The 13,983-nt window shown below is 52.6% G+C and overlaps 1 protein-coding gene across 3 annotated transcripts in view; it reads left to right on the top strand.

Annotated features, from left to right (window-relative positions):
* The window catches only part of LOC137426786 (UDP-N-acetylglucosamine transferase subunit ALG13), a 179,688-nt gene that overhangs the window by 74,053 nt on the left and 91,652 nt on the right, over positions 1-13,983 (top strand). For all 3 annotated transcript variants that reach the window (XM_068115685.2, XM_068115676.2, XM_078775122.1), the window contains 2 exons: positions 374-626; positions 839-922. In XM_068115685.2, coding sequence (XP_067971786.2) covers positions 374-626; positions 839-922 — 337 coding nt within the window. The remainder of the gene's footprint in view (positions 1-373; positions 627-838; positions 923-13,983) is intronic.

The following is a 13,983-nucleotide window of genomic DNA, read 5'->3' as shown; positions in this document are numbered from 1 at the left end:
AGGTGCTCGTACACTGTTCCTTGTGCAATCCTTTAGCAATTTGTACTACCCCTGGTAGATCAGCCATGTGGTTGCTTTTCAATTCTTATGAAAAGCTTTAGTTTTGATCGAAGCTGGTAAGGAAACCTTGTTCTTCCTGGGAAGTGTATGTTTATCACTTCCTGCAATAGATGTGTGTATTGGGCTGTGGATATGAGACATAAATTATGGGTTAAATGTGCCATCTTTGTATTTCCTTGTTTTGATGTCTAAGTTTCCTTGTAAATGTAAATCAAACTTGCATGGAGTAATATACTGTTCCATCGTTGGAAATTAGTAAGAAAATATTTTGAGCATACACCTTACCTGTCTTTATCACTTATTTTGTTCACAGAGTTGGATACAACTTTTCGTAAGCGAGTTTTTCATCAAGGTCATTCAAGGGAAGCAGTTTCTCCTGTATCTTTATCTCGAGGATCATTGGTGCAGCCTCATCGTTTGCAATCTGATGGACGATACCCCACACGGGGTGGAGCACAGCAATCTACTCCTCAGGTTTCACCAAACCATTTTGGCTTCCACTTACATCGTTCAAATGCGCCAGTGCGTCGTGGCACTGGCCGGAGCTGTGCTCGGTTTCCCTTCAGGTTTTGTATATTTCTTTGTATCTGCGCTTTTGGTGTCCACATTATTCCTTGGAAAAATGATATTTTCATGTGCAGCATGTCTTGCAAGTGCCTTCTTCCATTTTTTGACGTTTTCACAAATTATCTAGAAAAATAACTCCTTTTTCTATTTCACTTGATGGTTGGGGCTGTCAGATTTTATGGATGCCCTTTGATCGAATGTCTCTCTGCAGGCAGCAAGTGGTGTATCCTAATGGACCTGGCTTTTCTGCTTGGAGAGAGACGGCTCCTTACAATGCATATGGCAGCCACCACAGGTTGGTAACTAGCTAATTCCTGCCTTTTAATATTGGTCTGTGAAAGACAGAACTGCCCACTGTCACACCAAATGTTTGTGATGGCCTGTTTGGTGATTGTAGCTGTGCACCTGCCTCATATTATATCACGACCTCAGGTTTGAAACGCATGTATCATGGTGCGTTACCTCAAAGTGGCCTTTTCCATCTCTGAATAAATGTTACAAACTCATTTAAATGAGTTTTAAACAGGAAAAAAATTAACTTCTTGCTCCTGAAAGTTGGGAGTGAAAGACCCCTTTCTTAAGGTGGGTTTTCACGGGACACGCGAACGGTTCGCGAAGGATGCGAATGTCGAAAAAATGGCAAAGTCCAACATTCGTATTTTAGGCTCCAAAAGTTCGCCAAACATGCGCGGGGGTTCGGAAGCATCAATTGTTCGCAGGAGTCGTTTTTTGTTCGGCGGGTATTTCAAAAATGTTTGAAATGATATTTGAAATGTGAATGCTACGAGCATTGTGAAATTTGAAATGTTACGAGCACCTATTTCAAAAATGTTTGAAATACCCGCTGAACAAAAAACGACTCCTGCGAACAATTGACGACGCTTCCGAACCCCCGTGCATGTTTGGCGAACTTTTGGAGCCTAAAATACGAATGTTGGACTTTGCCATTTTTTTCGACATTCGCATCCTTCGTGAACCGTTCGCGTGTCCCATGAAAACCCACTGTTATCAGCCCAGCTCTCCTTCTTTACTCTATATAAGGCTGTGGTCTACAATTGAATGTACTTGAAGAACTAGATGTCACCCAATTTGACTTTTTACAGTCCCAGCATTTTTAAAAAAAAATTATTTATTTATTATACATGGGCTAAGGCTTGTAATAGAGCACAGACACAGACACACTCCAGGTTCCAGCGACATCACAACAATGGCGCAGCTTTTCTCACCGTGCTTGGTGGGATATTCCCTCAGGAGGAAGTCCTCCCAATTGATGCCAACTGATGGGGGGTTGTCCGTGCTCTATTCTTTTCAAGTAAGGAAGCAGCACGTACCATTTAAAGATTCTTTGGTATGACTCAAACCGGTCCAAACAGAATGGGTGGTATTCAGGAGACACAATCCCATCTCCTTACTGGATGGCCATTAGCTCCCTACGGGAGCTCATCCGCCCTTTTCCAGGTGTTGCTTTCGCTCCTGGCAGGGTGTCAGTCACCCTCCCAACTAGTAAAGCTAGTGAGGGGTGTCTGTTTAGTTGCTGACAGCCCAACCATGTGGCAGGTAGCACTGGGTTGCATCATGCTGGTGGCCGTCCCAAAACACTGACCTGGCAAAAAATATATTTCATTAATCATTTAATTTAGTGGATCAAACTTTGAACCCCTTTGAAGAAAGGTGATGTTTAACTCTAATATGAAGGCATGAGTCAATGTCGGAGACCTGCCACGATTTCTGCACAGTGGCTTTTGAAAAAACTGTTACAGCTGGCTATGACTATTTGCATATGTTTACAGAACACATCTGGACTCTTGATCATAACAGGATTTTTTTAAATTTTAATTATGCCCTTTATTGGTGGCCCTCTTAAATTTTCTTACAAACATAAAACTATCTTATTGGCCAGAACTACTAAACCGATCACAATGAAATTTGGCATACAGTTCAAGCACCCCTCTGTGGTATTTTAGTGAGATTTTGACGCTTCTGCTCGAAAAATTCTGGAGGTTGGTAGCATGCTAAACTGGTCACATGAATGTGATCAAATCTGTTACACACATTAATTACATACTATTAGAATGTGAATACATCTATTAATGATGTACCATTTGAATGTGAGTGTTTATTAATTACGTACCATTGGAATGTGTGTATGTTAATGATGTATTTTAACATTAATTTCATCTCTTATTAATTACCTCACACACCAGCACACAATTTTCTGCATTTTATTTGGAGAAAATTCAGGTTGTATTCAGCAATCCTTCCTTCTGTCAGCATCATCTATTGCTTCATTTCAGTTCCTTGTCATGTGATTTGCTTGGAGTTTCCCACAGTCATTAATAAATGAACTACTCTTGAGTGTAGTAGAACTACTCAGTGTATGTGGAGCTTGTATAAGTGCGGCAACCATGTTCGACTTCCATGTTTTTTTTTATACGAAATATGAAGCTGCAAAAGGTAAAGAACATGAACAAAAATTTGTTATCCTGTTTCATGCTCATTTAAAGGAGTTTGTGCATTTATTCAAAGATAGAAAAAGGGCACTTAGAGACAAAATAGGCCGTGAGCTGTTAGCTCAATGTCAAGAAATTGACTTCCGTCAGAACATTCTGGGAAATAAGTGGAATTGGGCAATTCCTAATGCTTCAGACATGCTGAATTCAATGGTGGAGTTCCACACGCAATATTTTATTGTGAAAGTGGTCAAAAGGGACAATTTCCGATTGGGCCATTCTTCAAACTTCAAAGACCAGGGCTTCCACACGAGACGAAATTACACATGTTTACCCACCACAGCAGTTGTTCCTCTGTTGTTTCAGATGTGTTGAATACAATGATTCAGTTCCACATGGGATATTTCATTTCAATAGTGGTTAAAAGGGTCAATTTCCGATCAGGCCCTTCTTCGAACCTCAAAGACCAGGGTTTCCACACGGGACAAAATTTCACATTTTTCGCCAACACGGCAGTTGTTCCCTGATGTTTGAGACTTGTGTAAATACAATGTTGCGGTCCCCATTTCAATGTACTTTTCTCCAGGACACACCATATGATATGCACTTGATCCAAGGTCTGATTTTGTGGTGTTTCCACGTGTGAGTTTGTCCAAGGGCAAAACAAAGTGAGATTGAACTTTTAACCATATGTTACCAATATATTGCAACGGAAAACAAATATTAAATGAAATATGAACAAAACTAAGTGCCACAGCAATAGCCGCTTTTTATTCCCGCCGTGTGTGTGTGTGTGTGTGTGTGTGTGTGTGTGTGTGTGTGTGTGTGTGTGTGTGTGTGTGTGTGTGTGTGTGTGTGTGTGTGTGTGTGTGTGTGTGTGTGTGTGTGTGTGTGTGTGTGTGTACAAGTTCTGAACGGATTTGGATGAAAGTTGGTGGGATGATTGCCCTTTGGATAAGGAAGAATTGATTAGTTTTTGGTGAAGCTCAGGATAGTATTCCAGATCCAGGAATTTTTTGAAGGATTTTTTTACCATTGGAAGATAGGTCCCAGCAGTGGCCACCCACGGTGGGAGTATGTGCTCTATTGAGTGGCGTTCTAGTTGATCGCTGTTACCACAGGAGGAGCAGAAATGCATTTTCCACACACAGGTAAAGTCAAATATCGAATATACTTCACAATGATATGCCATGGTTATGAAAAGTGGATTAAATATATACTTCTTAGCAATATTCCAATACCTGATATAATAATGACAGCCTGCACCAAATTTCTCTTAAGATTCTGAGTAGCTAATATCCAGTCGTAATCCACAAGCTATGTATATATCTGAGACAAATCACAACTACAGTCGAATCTCACCGTTTGCGATTTCACCTATCTGCGCTTGCCTTTTTTTTTTTTTTTTTTGTATACTGAATCGAGGCTCGTGAAAGAGCTAACATTTACTTCACAAACAAATCAACCAGACAAACAAAATATATAAAAAGAGGGAGCGGAAGACAAGATGGGGAGAGAAGGGGAAGCACACAAACACAACATTTGAGAGCAGGGAGATGTGTGGAAGGGAGAGGGCTTGGGGGGAGGAGGCGTGGGAAGGGGGGGGGGGGAGGGAGAAGTATAAAACACAAGGACACCAAGGACTTTCAGGACAGGAGTTGGTATTTCAAAAAAGTGGAATTGGGGTGAAATTCGCGGGGGTAGAAAAGATCAAGGTTTTGGATGGGGGAAGATAAGAGATGGTGGTGAACAGCTGTTTTAAAGACCTGGAGGGTGGAGTGGGATTGAAGAGAGTGAGGGAGTTTGTTCCAGAGGCGGGAGAAAAGAGGAATGAAGGAGTGAAGGTGAGCAGAGAGTCTTGATTTTGGCAGTTTGACCATAAGAGGGTTGCAGGCAGATCTTGTGTGACCTGTAGGAATATTTGCGGGCCAGAGCCCAGAGAGAGCTGGGAGGGCAAGGCCAGAGAGGAGTCGGTAGAAGACGGAAAGACCACCAACCTGCCTGCGGTGAGTGAGTGAGAGGCCCTTGGAGTTAGCTTCATCGCGGGAGATTCCAATGATTCTGAATGCTTTTGTTTCAACAGCGTGAAGACGAGCTAGGTGTGAGGCAGGAGCACCAGCCCAGAGGGGAGAGCAGTATTCCATTGAGCTGCAGATGAAAGCCTTGTATGTGGTGAGGAGCTCAGGTGTGCCAAGGAAGGACTTCGCACGATGGAGGATGCCCAGTCGGCGACTGGCTTTGGAGGCCAGATTTGAAATGTGGTTTTCCCAGGAAAGATCATGGCAGATAGTGAGACCCAAAAGCTTGAGTGACAGATCTTCTTGGAGAGGAGATAAAAGGTTTTAGATACCTTTTCTCTCCCTCTGCACTGTAACTCCTGCAAATCAGCAGAAAAAAAACTAGAACGGCACTCAGAGCATGCCTCCGCCTGGTGAACAGTTTACGCTTTGTATCTCAGAGTAGACCAGAAAATCACAATACAGAATTTATATAATGTAGAAACATTCTTCGATTCTTCCTTGTCACACACACACAACCTGTCCAACAAATTTCGTCCAAATCCGTCCATAGCTTTTTGAGATATCCTGCTATGTATCATTTTTGGCCCTATCTCCCAATGGTGAAGAATCACCAAGAATAAATAATCCTCATATCCGAATCCATATTCAGATCTTCACCATAATCGAATCTATTTGTTATTGGCAGACACCAAACCGGTCCACCATGTTTCGTCCAAATCCGTCCACAACTTTTATAGATATCCTGCTATGTATAGTGTAGGCCCTATCTCCCAATGGTGAAGATCGTTTTTTAAGGCCATTTTTCCCCGCTAGAGCGGGATTTAGCCTTGTGGGCCCCATGACAATCATGGTTCCCTGTTTGAGGCAATGTTTTTATGGCCGGATGCCCTTCCTGACACCAACCCTTGGTCACGCTCTTACGATGCGCAGGGATACGGTGTACCTATTCTAAATCGGGGTACACACCGTGATCATTCATCCCAGCAAGCTGGTACTCAATTTGCTGACCTCAGAAGGATGACAGGCTGAGTCAACCCCCCTGGCGTTAATTCAGCGATCGACCGGGATTCGAACCCAGGATCCTAGGATCCCAAGCCGGCACCCTGACCGCTAAGCCAACGCCAGGTGAAGAATCACTTAAAAATTGTGGTAGCCGAATCCGAATCCGTATCCTCACCAAAATCTAATCATTTAGTCCATGTCACATACGCTACATCTCTGCCAAATTTCGTCCGAATCCGTCCACAACTTATTGAGATATTTTGTTCACAAACGGAAGGACAGACAAACAGACAGTGAAAACATAACCTCCATCCACCTTTGGTGGCGAAGGTAATTAACCCCTCACACCTTAAACTCATTCGGTTTTCAAAAGTTGTTAGACATTTTACATTTTTGGTTAATTGTATTTTCCTTGATTTAACATTTCGTATTGCCGAAAAACATAAAAATTTGAATCCTTGCATTCTGCATCTCCCCGCATCATGTGGCAATGCTGAAAAATATATTCCGCCCATCTTAAACAGTATATTGTGGCGGACACAAAAGCCCACTGGCGTGGTGACATCATTCCACGCACCAAGTGGGCGGTGGCCACGCCCGAGGGGTAGGCGTGGCCTCATGACATACACCGGGCGACCAGCCCGGAGCATTTCGAGTGTTACAGTGTAGTCTTACAATAAAGACGTTTACATGTTACCGCTTGTCCGCTTCCTCCTTGCTCACAAGCAGCGCGCGTAACGCCGCGCTTTACTGGTGACCCTCGACGTTGGATCTGCCGTAGCGATCCTTCTGAACACGACGCCATTGCAATGGCCAACGACAAGGCAATGGCGATTAAACTTCCCGAATTTTGGGAGGCCCAGGCCGAAGTCTGGTTCGTTCAAGCCGAAGCCCAATTTCAGCTTCGGCGCCTCACCAACGACGACCTGCGCTACTGCCATGTCGTCGCCTCCCTCGGGCCCGGCACGGCCGCTCGAGTTGTGTCCGTCCTTCGCCACCCACCGGACGGCCACAAGTACAAGGCACTCAAGCGGCTACTCCTAGCCACGTTCGGCCTCACGGACGACGCACGGGCCGACCGCCTCCTGGATCTCCCCGAGCTCGGTGAGACGCGCCCGTCGGTCCGAATGGACCATATGCTGTCACTGTTGGGCGACGAAGCCCCCGGTTCGCTATTCCGGGCGCTTTTCCGGCGCCAACTTCCAGCGCAGGTTCGCCTCGCGTTGGCCGGGACCGAGCTAACGGAACCCCGAGCATTGGCCGCCAAGGCGGACAGGTACTACGCCGCTTCGGACACGCGGGCGAGCGTCGGCGTGGCCGTCACGGCCCTCGACGCTGATGTTCAGCAGCATGTTCCACAGCATCAGCTTCTACAGCGCGCTGATGTTCAGCAGCATGTTCCACAGCATCAGCTTCTACAGCGCGCTGATGTTCAGCAGCATGCTGATACGCACCTCGTGAACGCCGCCACGCCCCGCCCACCGCCGCGGGGAAAACCGCCACCGCGGGGAAACCTGCCAACTCCACCGGCCTGGCGGAGCCAGCCGCGCTCTTCCAGCTCCACCACCTGGTGCTGGTTCCACGCCAAGTTCGGCCACGAAGCTTGGCGGTGTCATCCGCCGTGCTCCTTCAACGGGTCGGGAAACGCCCGGGCCGGCGCTCAATAGTGGCGATGAGCGCCGGCCGTTCGAGCAGCCTGCTGTTCATAACGGACACCTTCTCCGGGCGCCGTTACCTGTGCGACACGGGAGCGCAGGTGAGTGTCATTCCCGCCGGCACGTCAGACAAGCACGCCGCGCGTGGGGGCCCCGCGCTGCTTGCCGCGAACGGGACGCCCATCCGTACGTGCGGAAAACGCTGCCTCTCTCTGCGGTTTGGAGGGCAGGTTTTCCAATGGACGTTCGTCACCGCCGACGTGCCCATGGCACTGCTTGGCGCGGACTTCCTGTGCGCTAATGGGCTCCTGGTCGACGTCAAGCGCAGACGGCTTGTCCAGGCCGAGACGTTCAGCTCGCTCGCTTGTGCGTTGCCCAGCTCAACGAGCGGCTTGCCAAGCGGCTTGCCGAACGATTCGGTTCCGGCCACGTTGGTCTGTACGCTTCCGGCAGCGGACGCATTCACCCGCCTCCTCGCCGGCTTCCCGGCCCTCACGCGGCCCACCTTCTCGGCGGGGGCCGTCAAGCACGGGGTGGCCCATCACATCCCCACCGGTCTACGCCCGGGCACGCCGCCTCGAGCCGACGAAGCTGGCGGTGGCAAAAGCGGAGTTCGCTACCCTGGAGCGACTCGGCATCGTTCGGCGCTCAGAGAGCACTTGGGCGTCGCCGCTGCACATCGTGCCGAAGCCCGGCGGGGGATGGCGACCGTGCGGGGACTATCGCCGTCTCAATGACGCCACGACTCCCGACCGCTACCCCGTCCCCCACATTCAGGACTTTTCCGCCCGTTTGGCGGGCAGGTCCTTCTTCTCGAAGGTGGACCTCATACGCGGCTACCATCAGGTCCCCGTCAGGCCGGAGGACGTCCCGAAGACGGCGGTCATCACGCCATTCGGACTCTTCGAGTTCCTGCGCATGCCCTTCGGTCTGAAGAATGCGGCTCAGGCGTTCCAGCGACTGATGGACAGCGTCCTGCGCGACTTGGATTTTGTCTACGTCTACCTGGATGATATCCGCGTCGCCAGCGCGTCCCGCGAAGAGCACCTACACCACCTCCGCACGCTCTTCGAACGCCTGGGCCAGCATGGCCTGATTGTGAACCCCGCAAAGTGCCGGTTCGGCGCCGCCACAATCGATTTTCTGGGGCACCGTGTCACCAGGCACGGAGCCGTCCCCCTGCCGGCCAAGGTGGAGGCGGTGAAGGGGTTTCCGCGCCCCCGCACGATCAGAGGGCTGCAGGAGTTCCTGGGCATGGTGAACTTTTTCCATCGGTTCCTGCCCCGTATCGCCCAGCTCCTGCGCCCCCTGCACGAAGCTCTCCGAGGTAAGCCGGGCAAAGGCGACGTTACCTGGACCGAGCAGATGGACACGGCGTTCACGGGCGCGAAGCTCGCCTTGGCTAACGCCACCATGCTCGCGCACCCGGCGCCCGATGCACCGATCGCCCTCACCACCGATGCCTCGGACTACGCGGTGGGCACGGTGCACGAGCAATGGGTGCATGGAGCTTGGCAACCGCTGGCGTTCTTTAGCCGGCAGCTTCGCCCGCCTGAACGCCGTTACAGTACCTTCGACCGCGAGTTGCTCGGACTTCACTTGGCGGTCAGGCACTTCCGCCATCTGCTCGAGGGCCGGGCGTTCACTGCCTTCGTCGACCACAAGCCGCTGATCTTCGCGATGGGCAAGGTCACCGAGCCGTGGTCGGCCCGGCAGCAGCGTCACCTCTCGGCCGTGTCCGAGTACACGACGGACATCTGGCACGTCGCGGGGAAGGACAACCCGGTGGCGGATTGCCTTTCCCGGGCCGTCGCCCACGCAGTCCACCTCGGCATCGACTATGCCCGGATGGCAGCGGATCAGGCCGCTGACCCCGACGTCCAGGCCTTGCGGACCGCCGTCACGGGCCTCCGCGTCACCGAGGTGCCGTTCGACGGCGCGGGCGTGGCCCTCTTGTGCGACGTCTCCCTCGGGCGTCCTCGCCCCATCGTGCCCGCGGGCTGGCAGCGCCAGGTGTTTGACGCCATCCACGGCCTGTCCCACCCGGGCGCGAGGGCCTCCCAAAGGCTGATCGCCGACAAGTTCGTCTGGCATGGCCTCCGGAAGGCCGTCCGCGGCTGGGCCAGGACGTGCCTCGCGTGCCAGCGCGCCAAGGTGCACCGGCACACCCAGGCCCCGTTGGCCCCGTTCACGGTGCCGGAATGCCGGTTTGACCACGTCCACGTGGACCTGGTGGGACCTCTGCCCCCCTCGCGGGGTTTCACCTACGTCCTCACCATGGTGGACCGCACCACCCGGTGGCCGGAGGCCATGCCCTTGGCGTCGACAACGGCGGCCGATGTCGCGCAGGCTTTCATCGCCACCTGGGTCGCCTGGTTCGGCGCCCCCTCAGACATCTCATCCGACCGCGGCCCCCAGTTCACCTCGGAGCTCTGGGGGGCGGTTGCGCAGGGGCTCGGGGTCCGGCTGCACCGAACCACGGCCTACCACCCCCAGGCTAACGGCCTGTGTGAGCGATTTCACCGCTCATTGAAGGCCGCGCTCCGGGCCACCCTCCACGACGGCGGCTGGGTCGACAGGCTCCCCTGGGTCCTGCTGGGCCTCCGGACGGCGCCCAAGGAGGACCTGCGCGCATCCGCGGCGGAGTTGGTCTTCGGGCAACCGCTGCGGGTGCCGGGCGAGTTCCTCCCCGACTCCACAGCACCATGGTCCGCGGCACAGCAGCGCTCCGCTCTGCAAGAGACCGCCCAGAGGTTCGCCCCGGTGCCAACGGCATGCCACGGGCACCCACCGACGCACGTCGCCCCGGAGCTTCGCACGGCGGAGTACGTCTTCGTCCGCCACGATGCCTATCGGACACCACTGCGGCCCCCGTACGACGGGCCTTTCCGCGTGCTGGAGACCGGGGCGAAGCACTTCACCCTGGACATCGGCGGTACTCCTGACCGCGTTTCGGTAGACCGCCTCAAGCCGGCCCACCTCGATGTGGACCATCCACCGCCAGTGGCCCGACCCCCACGTCGGGGCCGCCCTCCTGCGGGCGGACCCCCGGTACCGCCCAGCCCCGCCGCCACGCCGCCCCCCGGTCCTGCACCCATCCCAGGGGCAGCCAGGGGCATCCCACCTGGCATCCCTGCACCCCGGACGCCGCCGATCGCCAGGGGGCGCTTCGGCCGGGTCATTCGTCTGCCCCGCAAACTGGCCCTCCAGGTGCGCGGGAATTCTGGGGGGGCGCGTGTGGCGGACACAAAAGCCCACTGGCGTGGTGACATCATTCCACGCACCAAGTGGGCGGTGGCCACGCCCGAGGGGTAGGCGTGGCCTCATGATATACACCGGGCGACCAGCCCGGAGCATTTCGAGTGTTACAGTGTAGTCTTACAATAAAGACGTTTACATGTTACCGCTTGTCCGCTTCCTCCTTGCTCACAAGCAGCGCGCGTAACGCCGCGTTTTAATATAAAGGAACAAAATAATCTTTCTGAAGGAAAAGGATTGTTATCATGTTGATTTGAAAGAAGAAAAATATTGTGGTGAAGAATAAGAACCCAGTGTTCATTTTCATCGTTGGATGCCTCCGACCTCACTTGCAACCTCCGTCAGGCCATGTCCAAACACAACAAAACACGTTATGAAAGACTGCGTGGTCCTGTCTTCACTAAAGCAAGATCAAATCTTAATTGATGTGAAGGAATTGTGGCTCGTTCCTTGGAGATTTATCACAATACAATACAATATACTGTACTGTGCTGTACAGGTACTCTGAGCAGGAAAGCCTTCTTATTGATGGTAAATGTTACTTATTTAATATTGTTTTACTCAATTGTTCTTATTTTTCTATTTAAATGTCTTGTTTTTTTTTTAAATTCTCAATGATTTTTTGGGACTTAAATTGTGTGAGGCTGGAACGTATATCATTGATTTACATGTTAGAGACTGTTTAGCATTTGCGGCGTTTTACAGGAACTTAACCCTCACGAACAGCAAGGTTTTACTGTACAAGTAGAGCACCATATCGATGATGCTTGTGGATTGCACTTTGATTTGATTTGAGGCAATGCTGTCACAAATCATTACTCATCGGAGGCAAAGAGTGATCCTCATTTCCTCCTACACAAAATAGACAATATCAAGCTTCATCAACAGATAAACATTTCTGTCGGTGAAGTTCACAAACAAACTGCTTGAGCAGCGGATGCAGATGTTTAGGAGAGATTGAAGTTCTGACCAAGTTCTCTGAATTGTGGTGACTTTATGATGACCATATCTGGAGGCTTCTTCTTTCCTTTGGCTCTGAAACAGTTGGTCTAGTCACATCCCTTGAAGATGTACATGCCAATGAGGAACGTGCATAAATCTACGCCGAAGCAATGAAGACGGCTAAATCTACTGTCCTAACCGTTTTTGCACGACGGGTTTTGAAATGAACTCTTCCAGAGACCCTGTGCTGGTTTGACTAATATGGTTGTGACATCCATATCAGGATTGGGTACCTGGATGATGGAAGAGGGATCAGCATCGGCTGCATGTCGTGTGCAGGGCTGCACTGGTCTGCTTCTTCTTCTTCTTCATGACCCTTCACATTATAATATATGTTACGAATAGCTTTTACTGTATTGTGGCGGGCACAAGGGACAATAATTCCGCGCACCAGTGGGTGGCGTGAGCATCCAGGCGGGGAACGAAAGTGCATGCACCTCCTTTCGACCGATCGGCCACGCCCGGGGACAAGGCGTGGCCTCAGGACATATATGCGGGCTCTAAGCTCGAGCCCGCCCAGTGCTGAAGTGCGAGCTCTTAATAAAGACACTTTGTTTGTACCAACGCGTTGTGGCCTACCTCTCTGGCAATCGAGTCGTGTGTGCACAGCACCACACTGGTGACCCCGACGTGATTCAGCCGTTGCTGACCCCCGAACGCGCCATGGCTCCCAACACCATCGCCGTCAAACTCCCGGAGTTTTGGGAAGCACAGGCCCACGTTTGGTTTGTGCAGGCCGAAGCTCAATTTCAGCTCCGAGGCATCACGGCAGACGAGACCCGGTACTACCACGTGGTCGCCGCCCGAGTCATGTCCATCCTTCGGCGCCCCCCAGGCGACAACAAATACGAGGCGCTCAAACATCTCCTCCTCGCCACGTTCGGGCTCACGGAGATCGAACAGGCTGACCGCCTCCTGGACCTTCCCGCCCTCGGCGAAACACGACCATCCGTCCGGATGGATTACATGCTGTCGCTGCTTGGAGACCAGCACCCGGATTTCTTGTTTCGCGCACTTTTCCTCCGCCAGCTACCGATACAGGTACGCCTCGCGCTGGCCGGTTCCGAAATCACGGAACCCCGCGCCCTGGCTGGAGAGGCCGACAAGTATTTCGCGGCCTGCGACACGCAGTTGGTGTCCGGTGCTGCCGTAGTGGCTCCCGGTGTGGAGGCTCCAGCGCCCCCTGCTTCCCTCGTGGCCGCTGCTATGCCCGGCCCACTACCGCTGCCACCGCCACCACCACCGCCGCCGACACGGCCGCCGCGGGGGCCACCGCCGCAGACCTGGTGTTACTACCGTGCCAGGTTCGGCCGCAAGGCTAAAACGTGCCGCCCGCCGTGTTCTTTTGACAGGTCGGGAAATGACAGGCGCTCATTTGGGGCCATGAGCGTCGGCCATTCCAGCAGCCTCCTGTTCATCACGGACACCTTGTCCGGGCGCCGTTTCCTTTGCGACACAGGCGCGCAGGTAAGCGTCCTCCCCGCCTCCACGTCCGACAAGCAAGCCGCGGGCTGGGGCCCCGCTTTGCTTGCCGCCGACGGAACACCCATCCGCACGTTCGGGAAGCGTTGCCTCTCACTGGGGTTCGGAGGGCAGCGCTTTCAATGGTCGTTCGTGACCGCCAGCATGCCAATGGCCCTGCTGGGCGCGGACTTCCTATGTGCGCATGGGCTGTTGGTCGACGTGAAGCGCAGACGTCTCGTCCAGGCCGAAACCTTCAGCTCGCTTGCTTGTTCGCTGAGCGGCTCACTGAGCGGCTCACCGAGCGGCTTGCTGGAAGGTTCCGTCCCGGCGAGTTTAGTTTGCACGCTTCCGGCAGCGGACGACTTTACCCGCCTCCTAGCCAGTTTCCCGGCCCTCACGCAGCCCACCTTCTCAGCGGTGGCCGTTAAACACGGGGTGGATCACCATATACCCACGGTCAGGCCGCCGGTCTACGCCCGGGCACGCCGACTCGAACCCACGAAG

This window comes from Myxine glutinosa, chromosome 1 (assembly GCF_964187855.1).
Source record: "Myxine glutinosa chromosome 1, kmMyxGlut1.1, whole genome shotgun sequence".
NCBI lineage: Eukaryota > Metazoa > Chordata > Myxini > Myxiniformes > Myxinidae > Myxine > Myxine glutinosa.
Note: the sequence above shows the minus strand (reverse complement) of the source record. Positions and strands in the feature narration are given on the sequence as shown.